This window comes from Rutidosis leptorrhynchoides, chromosome 5 (assembly GCF_046630445.1).
Source record: "Rutidosis leptorrhynchoides isolate AG116_Rl617_1_P2 chromosome 5, CSIRO_AGI_Rlap_v1, whole genome shotgun sequence".
Lineage (NCBI taxonomy): Eukaryota > Viridiplantae > Streptophyta > Magnoliopsida > Asterales > Asteraceae > Rutidosis > Rutidosis leptorrhynchoides.
This window is the reverse complement of record NC_092337.1, coordinates 358,315,344-358,333,293: the sequence shown is the minus strand read 5'-3', so window position 1 is coordinate 358,333,293 and position 17,950 is coordinate 358,315,344. Positions and strand designations below refer to the sequence as shown.

At 33.8% G+C, this 17,950-nt stretch overlaps 3 protein-coding genes across 5 annotated transcripts; 1 reads left to right on the top strand and 2 right to left on the bottom strand.

The window, feature by feature from the left end:
* Nucleotides 1-2,751: 2,751 nt before the first annotated feature.
* LOC139846657 (sulfhydryl oxidase 2-like) lies at nt 2,752-7,593 on the top strand. Of its 3 annotated transcripts, none has more exons than XM_071836144.1 (12): nt 2,762-3,133; nt 3,852-3,876; nt 3,968-4,060; nt 4,765-4,946; nt 5,154-5,226; nt 5,355-5,423; nt 5,537-5,610; nt 5,698-5,854; nt 5,958-5,998; nt 6,104-6,250; nt 6,612-7,055; nt 7,223-7,593. In XM_071836144.1, the coding sequence occupies exons 1-12, from the start codon at nt 2,901-2,903 to the stop codon at nt 7,242-7,244; spliced, it is 1,560 nt and encodes a 519-aa protein (XP_071692245.1). In that variant the 5' UTR covers nt 2,762-2,900; the 3' UTR covers nt 7,245-7,593. The 3 variants fall into 3 exon arrangements, with proteins under 3 accessions (XP_071692246.1, XP_071692245.1, XP_071692244.1); XM_071836143.1 differs by having other exon boundaries at nt 6,612-7,099; XM_071836145.1 differs by having other exon boundaries at nt 2,752-3,133; nt 6,612-7,593.
* Nucleotides 7,594-8,085: 492 nt separating this feature from the next.
* LOC139849687 (diaboline synthase-like) lies at nt 8,086-9,381 on the bottom strand. Its single transcript, XM_071839319.1, has one exon. The coding sequence runs from the start codon at nt 9,379-9,381 to the stop codon at nt 8,086-8,088; it is 1,296 nt and encodes a 431-aa protein (XP_071695420.1).
* Nucleotides 9,382-10,878: 1,497 nt separating this feature from the next.
* Nucleotides 10,879-15,676, bottom strand: LOC139850451 (uncharacterized). The gene is made up of 9 exons (XM_071840025.1): nt 15,460-15,676; nt 14,763-14,953; nt 14,473-14,651; nt 13,403-13,687; nt 13,245-13,303; nt 13,092-13,128; nt 12,936-13,007; nt 12,355-12,679; nt 10,879-11,447 (listed from the first exon to the last, which is right to left on the bottom strand). The coding sequence occupies exons 1-9, from the start codon at nt 15,548-15,550 to the stop codon at nt 11,049-11,051; spliced, it is 1,638 nt and encodes a 545-aa protein (XP_071696126.1). The 5' UTR covers nt 15,551-15,676; the 3' UTR covers nt 10,879-11,048.
* Between the last annotated feature and the right edge of the window lie 2,274 nt (nt 15,677-17,950).

Genomic DNA, 17,950 nt, shown 5'->3' with positions numbered 1-17,950 from the left:
GAAGAAAAAAAAATTGCTTCCCCCCGCTTCCCCCCGATTGGTTACTTCCTCATTGATCCTGCCCCTATATATATATACATATATATATATATATACATATACATATACATATATATATATATATACATATACATATACATATATATATACACCTATATATATATATATGTGTGTATCTATTAAACTTTTATAGTGTATGTCTTTTATAAGTTTTATTTGATACATATGGAGATGATTCTATTTATTAAAACGTGTTGTGAACTTAGCGCTCCTTAATTGGTCCAATTCCAATTAAGGATGTCACTGGTATCTTTAAACCGAGGGTGATTCTGACTGTAGGGTTACTTACCTGTCCCCGACACTGCACCCTTATACAGTACATGTGGCCTTTACTTAGGTTATCCGAATAAGACGAAGCCCCATTTAATTACAGTTTTTTTTACAACAATGTTTTAGTAAATTTAGAAAACATACGAACTATTTTAATATAATTAAACGTCTTTTTAGTTGTAAAGTTCTTTGGTCTAGACGGTGGAAGAAAATCGAGTGCAATGTCTTGAACTGTTTTAATATATTTATATACACAACTAAAAAAACCTCATTTTCAATCAAGCTGTTTGTCTCAACCACCATGGCCAGCCAGGTCCTTCCGTAATTATATAGATATAATTACTTCAATCTCACCTGAGATGTTAACCAAGATATTTAACGAGTTTAAGAAGATTTTGACATTTTAAGTTTGAGTAAACCGTTAAACACACAAACAGTTGGAAAGGGTAATCGTGAGCCAGTAATTTAGTTGATTAATGTTAATTATATAAAATAGTTTCCGAGAGATTTACGAAGTTTATAGTTTGTACTTTAAAAGATATATTAATGATTTTATTATCTAATAGATATATATGTGATATTTAATAGTGAATATTACAGGATTGTGTTTATAAATATTACGATAACAATATATATTAATAATTAATAATTATTATAACAACACATATAACAATTATATAATTATAAAGACAAATTATTATAATATATAATAAACGTAGTAATAGAATAGCTTACAAGTGATTATTGGCGATTCTTGCAATGCTTGCTATCACCGTGATTCACTTGTGTATTATTCATAGACAAATATTACTTAAGACTCAACTCCAAATCTTGATCTAAGAAGTATAGACCGCTTCTTAAGAGCTTACAAGACTCACACTAATTTATACTAAACTAGCCTAAGCTTGCAGAACTGTGTTGTAAGAGAGAAAGAATGGTGAAAACTCGGAACGAGAGAGAGCGCTCTGAGTTTTCTGAATGAAAATAATGAATGTCCGAGCCTCTGTTTATAGTAGAACTGGGTCGCCAATTTTGATACTAGGTCTCCAGTTGGTTAACCACGTGTCGCCAGTTGTTAACCATGAGTCGCCATTTTCAAGCTTCGAGTCACCGGTTAGCTAACCCGGGTCGCCAATTTCATAATATGGGTCGCCAGTTATGAAGTCTGGGTCGCCATTTTTCATTTCTGGGTTGCCAGTTTCCATTTTCGGGTCGCCAGTGTTCATTTCCGAGCCGCGAGTTGAAAATCTCGAGTCGCCAATTATCAAAACCGGGTCGCTAGTTTTGGTTACTAGGTCGCCAATTTCACCAACTGGGTCACAAGTTGGTGTAACTGGTTGGCCAGTTGTGCATTTGTACTTCGTATTTGTCATATACGGATTCCTGATAGTTCGCCGTTTAAGCACCGATATACGTTTTGGCTTAAATTCGACAAATGCACTTTCTTGGGTTTACTTAGACTCATATTAGTCAGACACAAATCCCTGAATCACCTCTGGATGTTCCTTGTGGTTGTATTTGAAGTATTGTGTAATTAGAAATTTCGTGTGTGTTTTCATTCGTGTAAGTCTTGAAACCTCTTAATCTTTGTATATGAATCAGATGAGTCTCTAGGTTCTTGATAAATCTTCATATACATATCTTGAATAAGTGTTGACATCTCTGGTTAGTGATATTGAGCTCTTGTGATGGTCTTCTGGGTTGGTTCTCTGAAATTAGGGTAAGAAAACCCTAATTTTGGCTCTTTTAAAGCTTTTTCGCAAAGTGAGCTTTTAAAGACCTGTTTAGCAAAATTTAGTGGATTAGTGCGTTTACTGAACTATTATGTTTGAAAACATATTGAATATGTTACGCAATATCAGGCGACAAGTGTGCAATGATAAATTACGCAAGTCATATGTCATCTTTAATCGAAACTTTTTTTAATTTGTTAGATTTTATTGGAAAGGTATTCACAAAATTAACATTTATATATATAATAATTTCATGACTTGCAATATTATTTTAGCATCACCGGTTACACCAAAATTCATTTTTGTGTAGGCCGATCAACTACGTGAAAAGACTTTGAAGGACATGTATGGTATACTACCAGAAAGACAAATAGCTTCGAGAGTGTTTACTTAATGACTACATGACAAGACTTCTTGCATAGACTAATCTATGAGAATTACGACCAAAACTTTCAATGGGTTACCGTCACATATTATCACACACCTCTCGAAATGATATCAAATATCAAACATGAACTCATCTCTTTTTTTTTTTAATACGCATCTACATGGTATTATCTTTAACTTAAACTCAGCAAAATTTAGGGGTCCTAAGTTAGTAATAGTTAAAATAAAATACTTCGTAAATCTTAACAAATGTTATATTTTGTTGGATTACACGCAAACTTAGAGTAAAAGCGTAAAACAAACAATATAGTCTTTGATAGACTTCTTATATTCAACCGGAAAAGCAAAATACGCACCTTTCGCCGCCGGTCAACTTATTTCTCCGTTACACAAACTCCGATCCTTCTGCAACCTATATCTCCACTTCTATATCTATCTATCTCTATATCCATGCCTTCACTATTTAATCTTTTAATACTCTTATTAACCTTCCTTTCATCATCCTTGTCCTCATCGGCGTTACTAATTAATCCGGCAGCCGGATCTCGATCTCTCCTTCGCGTCATTAACACTGCCGCCGGAAATCAGCCTGATTTCGCCGTTGATTTAGACGCCAATAACTTCGATTCAGTTCTTAAGGATACACCTGCTACTTACGCCATTGTTGAATTTTTCGCTCGCTGGTTCGTTTTTAACCTAAATTCTCTTCATTTTTTATGTTTTGAAATTAGATCTTAAGTAATTTAGTAGTTTCCTTTTAAATTTTATTCTATTTTATAAGTTACTGTAAATAGCAATACATGTAACATGGAGTACTTGATTTATTCATATTATTATTATTCTGTACATCAATAGTCAAAATTCCTCTGTATTTGGAAAGGTAGATTTAAAAAGTGTAGTGCCATTCCATACTGTAGAATTGTAGGATTTGTAAACTTTATAAGAAAATGCATTTTACTTCATATAGTTATAGTTATATAAATTATATAAATAAATATAAATATTATAAAGGAACTATTTTTTGTCATCTGTACATACAATATAATTCACTTATTCGAAGCCTGTGGTTTGCTTGGTCATGTATGTAGTATGTTATGCATATTTGCATTAATTAGTACTTATGAAAGTTTTTTGAAATTAAAATGTACTTGTTTTGTAAGGGTGTTGAAACAAATGTTAGGTTAAATATTTGGTAGCCTAATAGAATGTCAGTTAATCATAAGAGGTGTAGAGTGTATATACTATCCTTGTATGCTGGGGATTTTTGGTTAATAGAAGATTTACCTAACATGTCTTGTGTAGCCAAAATACATGATATGTCTTCTTTGACTGTTTTTTTAATATTTTATCGCTAAATAAACATCATTAGCCCTAATTTGTTGTGATAATTACTCTTTGTAGGTGCCCTGCTTGCAGAAATTATAAGGTATTGTAATATTTTTTTCATTCACAATATCTGCATGTGTTTTTTTTTTTTTTTTTTTTGGATTGCTTATTTTCAGTGTTTAATATTGCAGCCCCAATATGAAAAGGTTGCTCGGCTTTTCAGTGGAGGCAATGCTGTTCATCCTGGGATTATATTGATGGCACGAGTAGATTGTGCGAATAAGGTAATGTTACTTTTTTACGTTCTTCTTTCTGAAAGTAATATTGTCATTTTGATATCTTCTTAAGTCAACATGGTCTTTTGCAGTAATTTTGATTTGTCAAGTGTGGTGTTATATATGTAATAATTTTATATTGGTATGTTTTGAACTAGACCACATCATAACATTAACTTAAAACCATATGTAATAACAAACGTGATTGTTATGTGCAAACAATGTTTAGGCGAGGTTAACTTAAGCAAGCAACTGAAGATGAAATCTGGTGTTCTACCATTTTGTTTTCTTTATTTTTGGCCTATAGTATCACCTTGTGTTGATTTAAGATTTAAACGCTCTGCAATTGTGATCACGTATTATGGAACCTGTTTCAAGATTCAGGTAGTCTATTACTAATGCAAAATAAATCAAACCGTTAAGACACATATAACTGAATAGTCCAGTGTACTAAATTCTCTAGAAAATCTTTATATATAGATGAAGGCTAGCTTACTGCGTTGGCAAATCAGTAAGTTTGTTTAGAAAACCTTTTTAAGTGTAGTTTTGTATATAGACTTATCAGGTGAGGTGGTTATATGTGCTTACCCCTGTGGTTTGTGGTATTCCATGTTTGTTAATTGTCGCGGCAATGATTAATCCCACTCTCCTTCTACCTCCATTCCTGGATTGACTTGGTTATATTCACTTTTATTTCCTGTTTGGCAGCACAGATAAATACCAAGCTATGCGATAAATTCTCTGTTACTCACTACCCGGCTTTATATTGGGGGCCCCCTTTTAAATTTGTTGGTGGTGGCTGGGATAGCAAAAATGAGAAAAGTGAAATCCGGCCTATTGATGATGGTAGAACTGCTGATCGTTTACTCAAATGGATAAACACACAGTTGGGAAGGTATGATTTAATGGTCTCGTTTGCATGTTATCTCCAAAGTCCAAACGGAAACTAATTTCTCTATTGATGCTATATAATGTATTACACATCAAATGGAGATTGATGAAATTCTCTACATGATCAATATATATATATGTTTACTTGTTGATCAACTTTGTTTATTGAATTCTCATGTATTTGAAACTCTGTTTTGATTTTTCTATATAGCTCTTATAGCCTGGAAGATGAGAAATATGAAAATGATGCGCTTCTCCATTCAAATGTGTCTGACCCTGATCAGGTATGTTCAAAGGCCTTAAAATGTATCTGCAAATTGAAGACATTGCTTGATATATAGCTAACCTTCCTTAGCTTGAAAGGCGGGCAGCGTCAATAATTTTTTTTCTCCTTTTTTTTTTATTTATTTAGATTGCACGCGCTGTATATGATGTTGAAGAGGCTACATCTACTGCCTTTGACATCATTTTAGAACATAAGGTGTATATTATTTACTCTTTATTTTTCTTTTGTTTATTAAATTTATTTATTTATTTATTTATTTTTTCCAGTCTGACTGCATAGACTTGATAATTGTATGCATTTTTTTACAGATGATTAAACCTGATACTAGAGCTACACTTATAAAATTTATGCAACTTATGGTGGCTCATCACCCATCCTTAAGGTTCATACCCATCTCCACTCATTTCATACTTATCATCTTTAAGATTCAATCTTGCAATCTGCTTGATATGAAGTCTCTGTATATTAGGTGCCGAAAGGGAAGTGCTGATATACTTGTCAACTTTGATGATTTATATCCTTCAAATAAGTGGACCCCAAACAAAAAGGAATCCGCAAATGGCACCGGACATGGTGCTCTAGCTAAATTTGACATCTGTGGAAAAGACGTTCCTCGTGGATATTGGGTAAATTTCAGCGTACTTTTCTATTTCAGTAAATTTTCTTTAAAAGTGTTTGTTTTTTCTTTTATCGCGGAGTTATTTTGTTAATCGGTTCTTTTGTATGTAGATGTTTTGTCGTGGCAGCAAGAATGATACCAGGGGCTTCAGGTATAACAATTTTTTGTAAATTTGACGGCATAACTTTTGAAGACTGTTCCCCAACACAAGGACCAAATAAATTCATCATATTAACAAAATTATGTAACGTTTCAGTTGTGGTTTATGGGTTCTGTTACACTCACTCTCAGTAAGAGTTGAAGATGGAGAGAGTCAGATGGCGTTTACAACTACCTGCGAGTTCATCCACCAATTTTTCGTATGCGAGGAGTGTCGTCAACATTTCTACAATATGTGCTCAAGGTAAACATAAATAATATTTTTTGAAACGTTGTTTACATTTCTCACTCTTCTTATCAGGGTTGTAGAGCTCGGTAACACTCGTCAAGTACTCCTGGAGTTCTCGGTTTTAATATGTACTCGGTTCAATTACTCGGTCAAAATTGGTCAACCTTGATCACAATTGGTCAAACTCTGGCAAACCTCGGGATTACTCGGATAATCGGCCAGAAGTCGGTCAAAGTCAAACTTGGTCAACATCCGAGTACTCCTGAGTTGAGTACTCACCAAAAGGTGCCGACGGAGTACCCCGAGTTGCGGGTTCTCGAACCTTGCTGCTTATATATTATGTATATATGTATTTGAATTTGTTATGCAACTGCAGGGTTTCGACTCCATTCAGTAGTACACGCGACTTTGTCCTTTGGTTATGGGCTGCACATAATGAAGTCAACGAGAGACTAAAGAAAACCGAAGCATCTCTTAAAACCGGCGACCCGAAATTCCCGAAAACAATCTGGCCTTCAAAACAGCTCTGCCCGTCTTGCTATGCCAACCAGAATAAAAATGAGGAAACTAGCTCGATTGACTGGGACCGTAATGAAGTCTTCAAGTTCTTAAACACCTACTACGGAAAAATGCTCGTGTCCCTGTACGAAAAGAAAGACAAGGATCATACTCAGATAAAAAGTAATGCAGTTTCTGAAGATGTATTACAATCAACAAATGCGCTTGTGGTCCCCGTTGGTGCTGCTTTTGCGATTGCGGTTGCGAGCTGTTTATTTGGTGCGCTTGCTTGCTTTTGGCGCTCACAACAGAAGAACCGGAAGTATTTTCATAAACCTCAACTTTTAAAGATTGTATAATTGTTAGGTGAAAATTAAATGTCAAAATAGATATACATTGAACTCAAGAAAGTAAATTAAAAGGAAGAAAACAATTTGTGAGGAAATTGGTATTTTTTATTGTAATGATTTTCTTGCCGAAAATTTTCAGGCCAAGAAGAAACTGGAGCTGATGATGTGCAAAAGCAAATAAATTACTAAGATCCTGTATGAATTAAGGTCATTCGACACACATCTACATACATGCCTGATATGACATTGCTGAATGTACAGATCTCGGAAGATCGTTCTTCCCCCTTTTTTGACGATTATTTTGTTCGGTTGTTTGTTGGAGAGGATGAGTGTAATGTATTCGTCTTACGAGTAATTTTGAATTTGTAACCGAAAATAGCAAAATTGTTGGTCACATTATATGTTGGACCTAGCATAAGGTTAACAGGATTGATGATCTAATGGAGATAAAGTAAATTTACAACAAAATCATTTATATAAGATGGTATTATAATTGGATTTTTAATTTTCAAAGACAAATAAAGAGTGTGCTTTATTCGTTATACGGAGTAAATGACCGTACAATAACAATGCTGTACTGCACCCTTTCAGAGAGCTTAAAACATAGATACTTGCAAGGCTTATTTACTTTCCAACTTAATGAGCTGTTTATCTACCACTTTTAATTCAATAAGTAAAATTGTTATTTCTTTGTTACTTAATCTGTCACTTAATCTGAAAATTGGTATGTTTCTAGGAGACAAAATCAGACACCCCTTTCCAAAGAGAGCCATATTACATCTCTTAATTCAATAAGTAAAATTGTTATTTGTTTGTTACTTGATCTGTCCTTTAATCTGAAAATTCGTATGTTTCTAAGAGACAAAATCAAACACCCTTTTTCAAACAGAGGCATGTAAACAAGAATTGATAAAGAATAAAAGTAAAACATCCCCATGTGTTATGGATTAAGTTGTGGTTTTATTATTTGTAATTGACAAGCTTTTTCACTTTGAAAGTTTTTCAGATGTCTTGAGCATATGCAACAAGTTCTTTGTTCTTAACAAAAATTGCCATTTCTTCTTGTTCCAATTGCCCCATTACTTCAATACCATCTGCTAAAGGAGTATCCATCAAATGAACAAAATTCCCATCCATCTTTCCACTTATCGCCACCGATCGTACTGGCTTTCCCCATCCAAAATCAACTTCGTAAAACGGAATCCAACACAAGCTCGAAAATGAGTAGCTTCGGCTTTCATCATTTACCAACATCAACATCGCGTTCGCCATCTTTTCACCAATTTCTTTCACATTTTTCACTCTATCAAGCACGTTCATCTCGTTCCTCAAACTAGTAATCACACGATTCAACTCGATTTGAGATGAATCCATAATCATCGCAACGACCCCTATTGCTAAATTACCAGCTACCACTTTAGGAAGTGGTACACTAAACTTTTTCCTCATGTCAACCACCTGAATCAAGTTCGATGGCTGAAACGAACCACATTTCATCGCAGCCGCATCAACTGCACATCTAAATATTAAAGATGTCAACGATTCAACTCGAGTAGGGTTGATCTTAGTTGTACCCATCGCATTAATCTTGTTCTTGAGCTCGTTCAACTTTAAATTCGAGAACACAAATCTCCTTGCTACATATGTAACTCTATTTTTCCCCCTAACCTTATAAAACTCTGGAACTTTATCATTACTTATAAAAGAATGAGGTAAGAAAGTAGGGTTTATAGGCGACCCACCTCGCGTAACAGTGGCCCAGTGGTTAACAAATTCGACCATGGTCAACACATCACCAACTTTATGTGATATGGTGACAGCCAATGCGGCTGCACCACATTTGAAATGGTTCAGCTGAACTTGCATCATACTAGGACTAGTTTTGTTTGGTGTAAAACCAAGACCATTAGGAATGAGTTGTTGTAGTAATTCATCTTGATCTTTCTTGATAATGTAGTCGTTAAGTTGGCTATCGTTAGAAGCTTCCAAGAACACGACACCTTGATCATTACAATCGATATGATTCGCAAAAGGTGTAAGGAACCTACCTGCGAAAGGATAGTAGTGTGTTAAAGATCGCGCTAACGAATTCTTTAGGATTTCGATGTCGCAATTGTTGTAGTTTTGGTAGAAAAAAAGCAATGATATGTGACAGTTGGGTAAAATTTGATCAGCCATTGAAAGCATATGTGTTCTGAGGCGAGGAGGTGTTGGAGAAGAAGGTTTAATGGTCTGTTGAGATATGATGGTATGAAGTTGCTTAATTCTTACAAATCTGCGGAGTTTTGCATTCATCATTTTTGTTTATTTGGATTAGATTAATTGCAAGATAGATTAGATAACATGTATGCATCTTTAATATACACTAAACAAATTGTCCTTCAATAATGGTAAATTTGTTTATGAATTCTATTAAAATAAACAATACATGTTTATTGTTTTTTTTTTTTTTTTTTTTTTTTTTTTTTTTTTTTTTTTTTTTTTTTTGTTTGACCGATCACATGGACTTATTTATGACCGATCACAAACAGAATAAAAAAGAGTGTCATTTTTTGAGGATAAATAAAATAACAAACAATTGTTATAAAATATGAAAATAAATATAGCTCTAAGAATTATTTAATCTTCCACGGTCGCGTCCTCATTGGTCTTTTACATTCAAAGTTTTGACGGACCTATGATTTGGATTTGAGCTGTTATAAGGTGTAGTTTTGGTGATTTCTGGTCTGGGTTTTCTTTGGTGTTTGTGGTGGTTTTAGTTGTCTTGTGTTTTTCAACCGTTATTTTGTTGTGTTAAGGTTTTCGAAGACGATAGGTTTGCGGCTTCTTTGTGGAGCTTGAAGTTAAAGGATTTCAATTTCCGCAGGTCTGCGGCTATTTAAAATAACTGTTGGCATACAAAGTCAATATCCATCCCATTAAAAAAACATAAATTTAACGGTGGACCCACTTTTCTTTGCGAGCCTTCCGTTGCAGACTCCACTGACTAAGCCGTTAACACGCCGCTGCTTATATATGTTATCACTTAACATCCGTTAACGGATGCTTTCACTCCCAGATAGGGAGTCACCTTATGAATGTTTCCCTTTTTTATGTACGTTCGTTTTTTACGGGGAAAAAAGTAAGTATCATAAACCTAAACCGTTTCATCATCAACCAAAGCAACAACAGACACGAGTTTGTAAGATAGAACCATCATACTTGGATCATTTCTAATAGCGATTGTTACGTCACGGGCAGTTAGTGCACTTTTTGACCAAAAAGTGCAATCTGTGACATTTTTAAACCGTTATGTCAATTTTTTGTATCAAATATTGAGTATGGTATTGTGGTAAAATCTGATTGAAAATTTGGTGAGAAAAAATAAATTAATTCTAAAAAATATATACGTAGTATTTATTAAATCAAAAAGATGAATGATTGGTTGCTGGGAAGCTTTCAAAATTGTCACATAACTGACGCCTCGCACACGACTAACTGATGCTCCATTAAAATCCGTCAATTTTCATCAGTTTCGCCCACATAACTGACGGATGGATTCTGACGCCCTGTTAAAAATGGTCTTAGGCTGGGTTCGGGCTCAATTCCTGAAATTGCAGGAAGTGGAGTGGGTACGAACTCGGTCTTTAGTTGCTGCTCAACCTTTAAAGCTAACTCACACACCAGACTAGGAATGCTAATCTTGAAGACTTGCAACATCTGCGATTGCGGGTTTCAGCACACCTAATATGTAATACTCCGTATATAATATGTAATATGTAATTCATTCAGAACTAATTTCATCAAGTACTTTATACGGAACAAGAACATATTATACATTTTACGCCAGCTCAAAACCCAAAACGGCGCTTTGCACCATCTTGAATCTGGCAGGGAAAAGGGAATCTCACAACGGAAAAACCCCATATCACATCTCTTCACTCTCTATATATTTATATTTAATACACTTTTTTAAACAACTAATCTTAAACTTCATTACTATTCGATTCCCGAGTCGTAATTCCTTTACTTCCGCCTTTAGATTTGGACGCAATCTCTGCAACCGCTTCTTCATTTTGAGGTCGATTTGCATATACAATCCAAAGCGCAAGACTAAGCATGACTCCTACAGAGACAAGACCCAAACCTGCGTTTACCAAATGAAGACGAACTTCTAACGGGGGACAGTGTTCGGATGTAATGATTTTAAACGTTTCGCGTACAAAATTGCAGTCTTGAAGACTAAGTAACGGTGGTGCGTAGTGTTGCAGAGCGTAGCTTATGTTTACTGCTCCGACTAGTTGCTGATACATGTCCGGTGTCAACCTTCCGACACTGGTACAAAATCCTGATTCCGAAACAGTGCAAGTGTAGTTCTGCCAGACCTGTAAGACAAGCAAATATCGAACTTCAAGAAAAATTACAATTTTTTTGCACGAGGAACAAGTCACAATAAGATTGGTAGACAAACATTGAAGTCAGAGTAAAATATATAGAAGTATAGAACCTTCATACTTATAGAGTTTGCTCCTTCGTCCCAATTGAACTGTCCCATTTGACTTTTAAGTCTTTCTTTCACAAAGTTTACTTAAATAATTTTTTTTATATGATATTTGATGAATTTTATATGAATCAATTAGGTTTTAAACGTGTTTTTCATTCGTATAATTTTCATCAAATATCATATAACACAAACAAAAATATTTAAAGTTCAAAGTTGAAATAGAAAGACTTCAAAGGTCAAACTAAAAAAAACGGTAGAAGGTTTTCCCTATTCGGGCTACCGGGAGGGCGAGTATTCCGAACCCATACTCTTATGTATGCAGTGCAGCCCAGCATGATTACTCCCTAGTTGTTCCCAACCCATCCCTAACCACCACTAAATATTCATCCCATACAGGAATCAAACCCGAGACCAATTGCTCAGAGCCCAACCACTGGGCTATCTAGTGACGGTCAAACTGTGACATTTATTTTGGGACGAAAGGAGATTCTAGTAAAATAAATCAAATGTACGGTTTTATAACAATATGTATATCAAAAAGGATTTTGGCCCATTTAATTTCATATATTCAGTGGTGTCCATTTTGACCCATATCATTTCCTTATGACCTAAATTTACCAGAGTAACAAAAATAAAGGAATAAATAATATATATGGACTCATACTACTTAGGTTTCCTTTTAGTAATAAAATTCTAACAAAAAGTCATATCAAATTTTAAGATATAAATAGTCAAAATTCCCTATATATTAAACTGTATTAAACTATAAAGGATTTTAGGTTACATACCACGGAAGCATTTTCCATTGAAACCGATGGGGGAAAACATTCTAATTCGTGCAGCCGAGAGTCATACGAATAGCAAAGGTACGGCATGAGTGGGCCCGACTGGTTATAGTAATTAGAGGTCCCACCGGGTGAAGCATTTGAGTTGGCAAACGAACCTATGAAACCGTTAATGATATTTGTGATATCATTAATAACTAGTTTGCTTTTATACAAAGTGTCGTTAGTGGTTAGTTCGTCAACGCATGGAAGGATGTTGCTAAGTGCAGTTTCAGCATGCGGGTTATCGACCCATTGTCCCATAGCCACACAAGTGTCCGATATTGCACTGGAAAAACATTAGCTCATTAGGTTTTTTGTATCAAGAATCATAGGATATAGTTTGACTTTTGCAGTCAAACATAGGATGATTTTGTTCGGTCAACTAGTCGGTTTGGTTACTAGCCTTTCCTATTTCATCCAAAAACGTCTAATAAGTCGGTCAAAATAAAAAGGCTAGTCAAATTGGTCTAAGTAGGGTCTGAGTTGGTCAAAGTCAAGGTTGGTCAAAGTTAGGTCAAAATATTAACCAATAGTTATCTTACTTGTTGATAATCACAAAAACGCCACAAAGAATAAATGTAACTGCAACAAGTAACCATCCACTGATGATAAATCTGCATACAAAAACTTCATGAGTAAGATATAATTGCAACCACCAAAAATTAGCCCATAAAAACTAAAAAAGGCGGGAATTTTACATGTAGATTGTGTTCTTGTGACCGAGGATAGACAAAACTGCAATATAATTACAGAATAATTGAATAAATATAATGAAAATTATAAAACAGACGCAAAAAAAAACACAACAAAAAAAAAAAGAGTTAAAAACCCAATTTCTTATGAATGCTTACAAAGGCCAAGAAGAGAAACTAAAAGCATGACAATGGCAACAGCAATCATCGAAGATCGTCTGAAACGTATAAACAACATAAACCATGAAAATCAGAAATATTCAAAAATATAAACTGAATATATATAAACAATGTCATGTTCATAGAAGAGATCATACACAGTATCAAAAACGGTTCTAATTTTTTGTGAATTTTGGTGTGTTTTCAGCCTCAGTGTATCAGCAGCGTTGTTTAAGTCGACATTCAGATGGTCAATATCGTCTTTCACATCTGAAGGAAGAAAAACCTGTGCCACATTGATGGTCTTTGCAAGTGACAAATAGCCTGTGACATTTATGAGCGTTTGAACGGTGTAATCTGATTGGTTAACAACATAATTCAATGTGTCAATTGCTTCAACATGAAATTCACTTTGTCCCACAGAAAGAAGTATGCAGCCAATCCTGAAAAGCATCAAGATTTGTTCATGTTATATGTGACACGAATTTAGTAAATATAACATGATAACCGAATCTTATACTAATGAAATGATTCTGGGTGTGTTTGATAAAAGTGAATGATTAACCGCATAATGGTTTATAATCTGAATGATCCAAAAGTTCTAATTGAAGTTGGTTCTGAATGAAAATAGCATGTTCGATAATCATTTTTAATAAACAATGAGTATGATGTAAAATTAACTTATTAACCTTCGTATGAATAAAATAAAAATATAGTTATTTAATAAGTATTCTCGATATAATCTGAATATGATATTACATAAACTTTAGGTGCTTAACTTAAGTGTCATTTAGAGGTCAGAAACAAACGCGCTGAATGTTGAATTGTTCAGCATTAAACGCGTTTGTTTCTGACCTCTGAATGACAGATGGTGCTGAATGGTTACTGAACCATTCAGAGCTGGAATTCTACGTTAACCAAACCATTCAGAGATGGAATTCTCCATTAACAATTAAACACCTTAATTTTATGTAATATTCTCGTTGAATTATATCAAAAACACTTATTGAACAATTATATTGTAGTTTTTATTCATGTCAAGGGTTAATAAAGTAATTTTACATCATTCGCATTATTCGTTCAAAATAATTATCAGACATGTTATTGTCATTTATAAGCAACTTCATTCAGAACCTTTAAATTATTCAGATTATGAACCATTTAACGCTTAATCATTCAATTTTATCAAACGCACCCATGGTGTTTAAGATCTAGTTGAGATGCTTACGCCGATGCACACGTAAATACGATAAGCAAAATCAAACATATTCTTTGAGAATTGTGTGATTCTTTGCGTTTGATATCGATTCTCCATCCAAAACAATGATGTGTGATCATGGCCAACCCAAAACATACAAACCACACTATCGCAAGTACAAACGCAACAGCACCCGTAAATCCAACTGACTGTAAATAGCGTTATAAAACGATTAACAAACACAACAATTACACAAATTTTTCCAAGTATATGCTACTTTTTACCAATATGATCAATAAGTTTTATAACCAGAAACTTACTGCCCAGTAATGTTTATTTGTAATGTCCCATCCTTCTCGATACCGTTTAAAATGGTTAAGTACGTCAGGCCTCTTCGTTCTCGAGCCCGCCAACACAAGCGTGCCGGATTGGTCATTAGCCGGACCAGGGGCCTCACTTGCAGCTGATGAGCTTAGAATCCCATTTCTCCAATGTCCAAAATTATCTTGCCCTAAAATTTAGCAATTATGTAAGCTCAAAAGTGTTATTCATTATCTAAATTCATTAACAAGTCACTGATAATAAGAATTTATTTACGCTTTGTGACATAATTTGGAGATAAAAGTTCTTTTTTTTCACTTTCTATAGTAAAATTGGCCCAGTGTCTCTACATTACAATGATCCAAATACTATACCAATATAATAAAACTCCAAATAATAATACATTGAAAAACCCAATTCCAGAACCCCAAAATGAGCTCAGGACCCATTAATAAATTTATCAATTTAACAATTATGAATTGATCTCTAATGGTGGCAGACATCAGACATGATCACATTAACAGAACATTCCCAATTTTCAAGAAATAACCAAAAATCTTGAATTTTCAACCCCATTTCCGAAAATTGATAAATTTTAATAAAGACTATTAATTTATCGATAAAACTCAATAAATCGTAAAATAAAGATGAACCCAGAACCCATAAATCACAAAACTAAAATAAAGCCCAAATTACCTAATATAAACTTTGATTGATCTTCAAAATGTGAAGAAACAGAGGTGAGGTAGATAATGAAGAACAACAACACAGCCAAATTCTTTGCCATTTTTTCAGATTTTAGCAAATGTGAAATCAATCCATTGAAGAAATCACATGAATTTTATAGTCTTGGAAATTAGTTTCAGAGAATTTAATTAGAGAAAGAAAACAAGAAACATGAAAAAAGTTGTTGTTTCACATTAGCCTTCTAAGCTAACCTATACGTATAGAATTGTATATATGTATAAACAAAGGAGAAGATCTGGAGAGGGGGCGTGCGATGCACATGGGGTGATGCAATGAAGTAACCAAAAGAAACGAAAAGGCGGGTAAGAGAGAGAGAGAGAGAGAGAGAGAGAGAGAGAGAGAGAATGTGAACGCAGGAGAGTAGTAGATACTACGGAGAAGAAAGGTGTAGAAGGAAGTATTTATGGGTTTTATTTGTCTTTTCTGAATATATAGTTACTTATTTAGCATGCTTTACACTAATATAATTATATTTATATCTATATTTATATTTATATATTTATATTTATATTTATATTTATATTTATATTTATACTAGTCTGGATCCGCCTGCGCGATAGGCTTTCGGTCTGCATATTCATATTTAATATAGCGTTGTGTATGTAACTATGTATAGAGGGGAAAGCGGCCCATATTTATATACTTATATTTATATATTTATGTTTATATTTATATTTATATTTATATATTTATATATTTATATTTATTAAATTATATTTAAATGGTTAATGGAGAAAATAAATTGTGTAATTGTAGAATTTATGATCAATCAATGAAAATATAACAGTATCTTGATATAAATGCTTATACTTTGTAATATAATATAATAAATATAAATATACAGTAAATAATAAATATAATAGATAATACATATATAACGGTATCTTGATTTAAATAATTATACTTTTTTCATATAGTAAATAATACAGTAAATAATAGACAATACTACATCGTAAGTATTAATAAATGGAGTAATTAGATAATGGTAGATATACATAACAACTTTTCGACCGTCGGCATTGGCGTTCGAAAAGACCTCCCCTCTACTCTTCTCGGTAAATGTTTCGGTTTACTTCATTTTTATTATGTAAGATTTTTTTTAAAGTTTTAGCTAGATCGATTGTTTGTAAGTCTTTCTAGCTAGACCAAAATGAATACTGTTCTTAGAATATCATTTTATTGATAGAGTGTTTGCAAAAATATACTATATAACTTTTCCTCCAAGACCGTTGAACTAATCTCATCATTCGTCAACCATTAATTAATCTTTAATCACTCTCGATCAATTTTTTGATCGACTAGGGTTAGCCCACTCTATACGAAATGTTAAGGTCGTTGATTCTTCCTTACATTCACTTTTAATGCGCTCAAGTTATTTATTACTTGTTCAATTATTGTCATCAGTGAGACACACAACAACATCTCTTATCTTCTCACACCAAAACGTTCGATCATTAATGGTTTATTTTTCGATTAACTTTTTAAACCATTGAATAAAGTACTCTATATATTTCAAATAATTACCGTAGTTGGTAAATCGATTATATTTTACTATTTTCTGTGTAAGTACAATATTGTTCAGTGTTGTCATTCTCTAGCAATATTCTGCATAGCCGTTTTACAAATATGTTCCACGAAGCTTTTCCACGAAGTAAATTTTGCTAAGCTTTATCACAACAGGTTCTGCAATCTTGTTACCTGTTTTGTAAACGTGTTCCTATCACGGCACAATTATGAATTATAGTATAAATGACAAAGTTATGGTATCACACTGAGATGACTTGATAGTGTACCTAGTTTATTGGACTTACACTTGGGGTTAGCCATGAGTTCTTGGTAAACTAGTCCATGCGATGGTAACCTGGTGGTTGGGGGCTGGTGCAGAAGATAGTAAATCTGAAAAGGGGTATCCGCTCCACTTGGATTTTAAAAAAAAGTTACACTACGGAGTATTTTTTTTTTTTACTAAAAAAATAGGTGTTTTTAGTGTTTAACCCATGTCATTAGTTTCACCCCTTTGAAGTCGGGTTCAAGTTTCGCTACTTGTTGGGGGATATATATGCAACATAAAGCAGAGAGATCGTGGGTTCAATCTTGGCCCGATGTTTCTTTAAGCATGAGTTACATGATCTTCCATTCACATGTTGACCCTCAGAGCGGTCAGTGTGAGGTCGCCAGAAGGTCGATTTTACCTTTTCCTTCTCCATATAAATATAGAGCATAAACCATACACAATCTACCTCATTTGGCCTCCCTTTCTACACCTTCGACCGCCACCTTACATTCTGATGGAAAATCGTGTATACTTTTACCAAAACAGATTAACGCAGCGGATAGTTAAAATAATAATCTTTTATTATTTTATGAACAAAATTTAACAAGATTAAATTTTCACTTATTTAATGAAACATGCACACGATTAATCTTTCCCAATGATCCA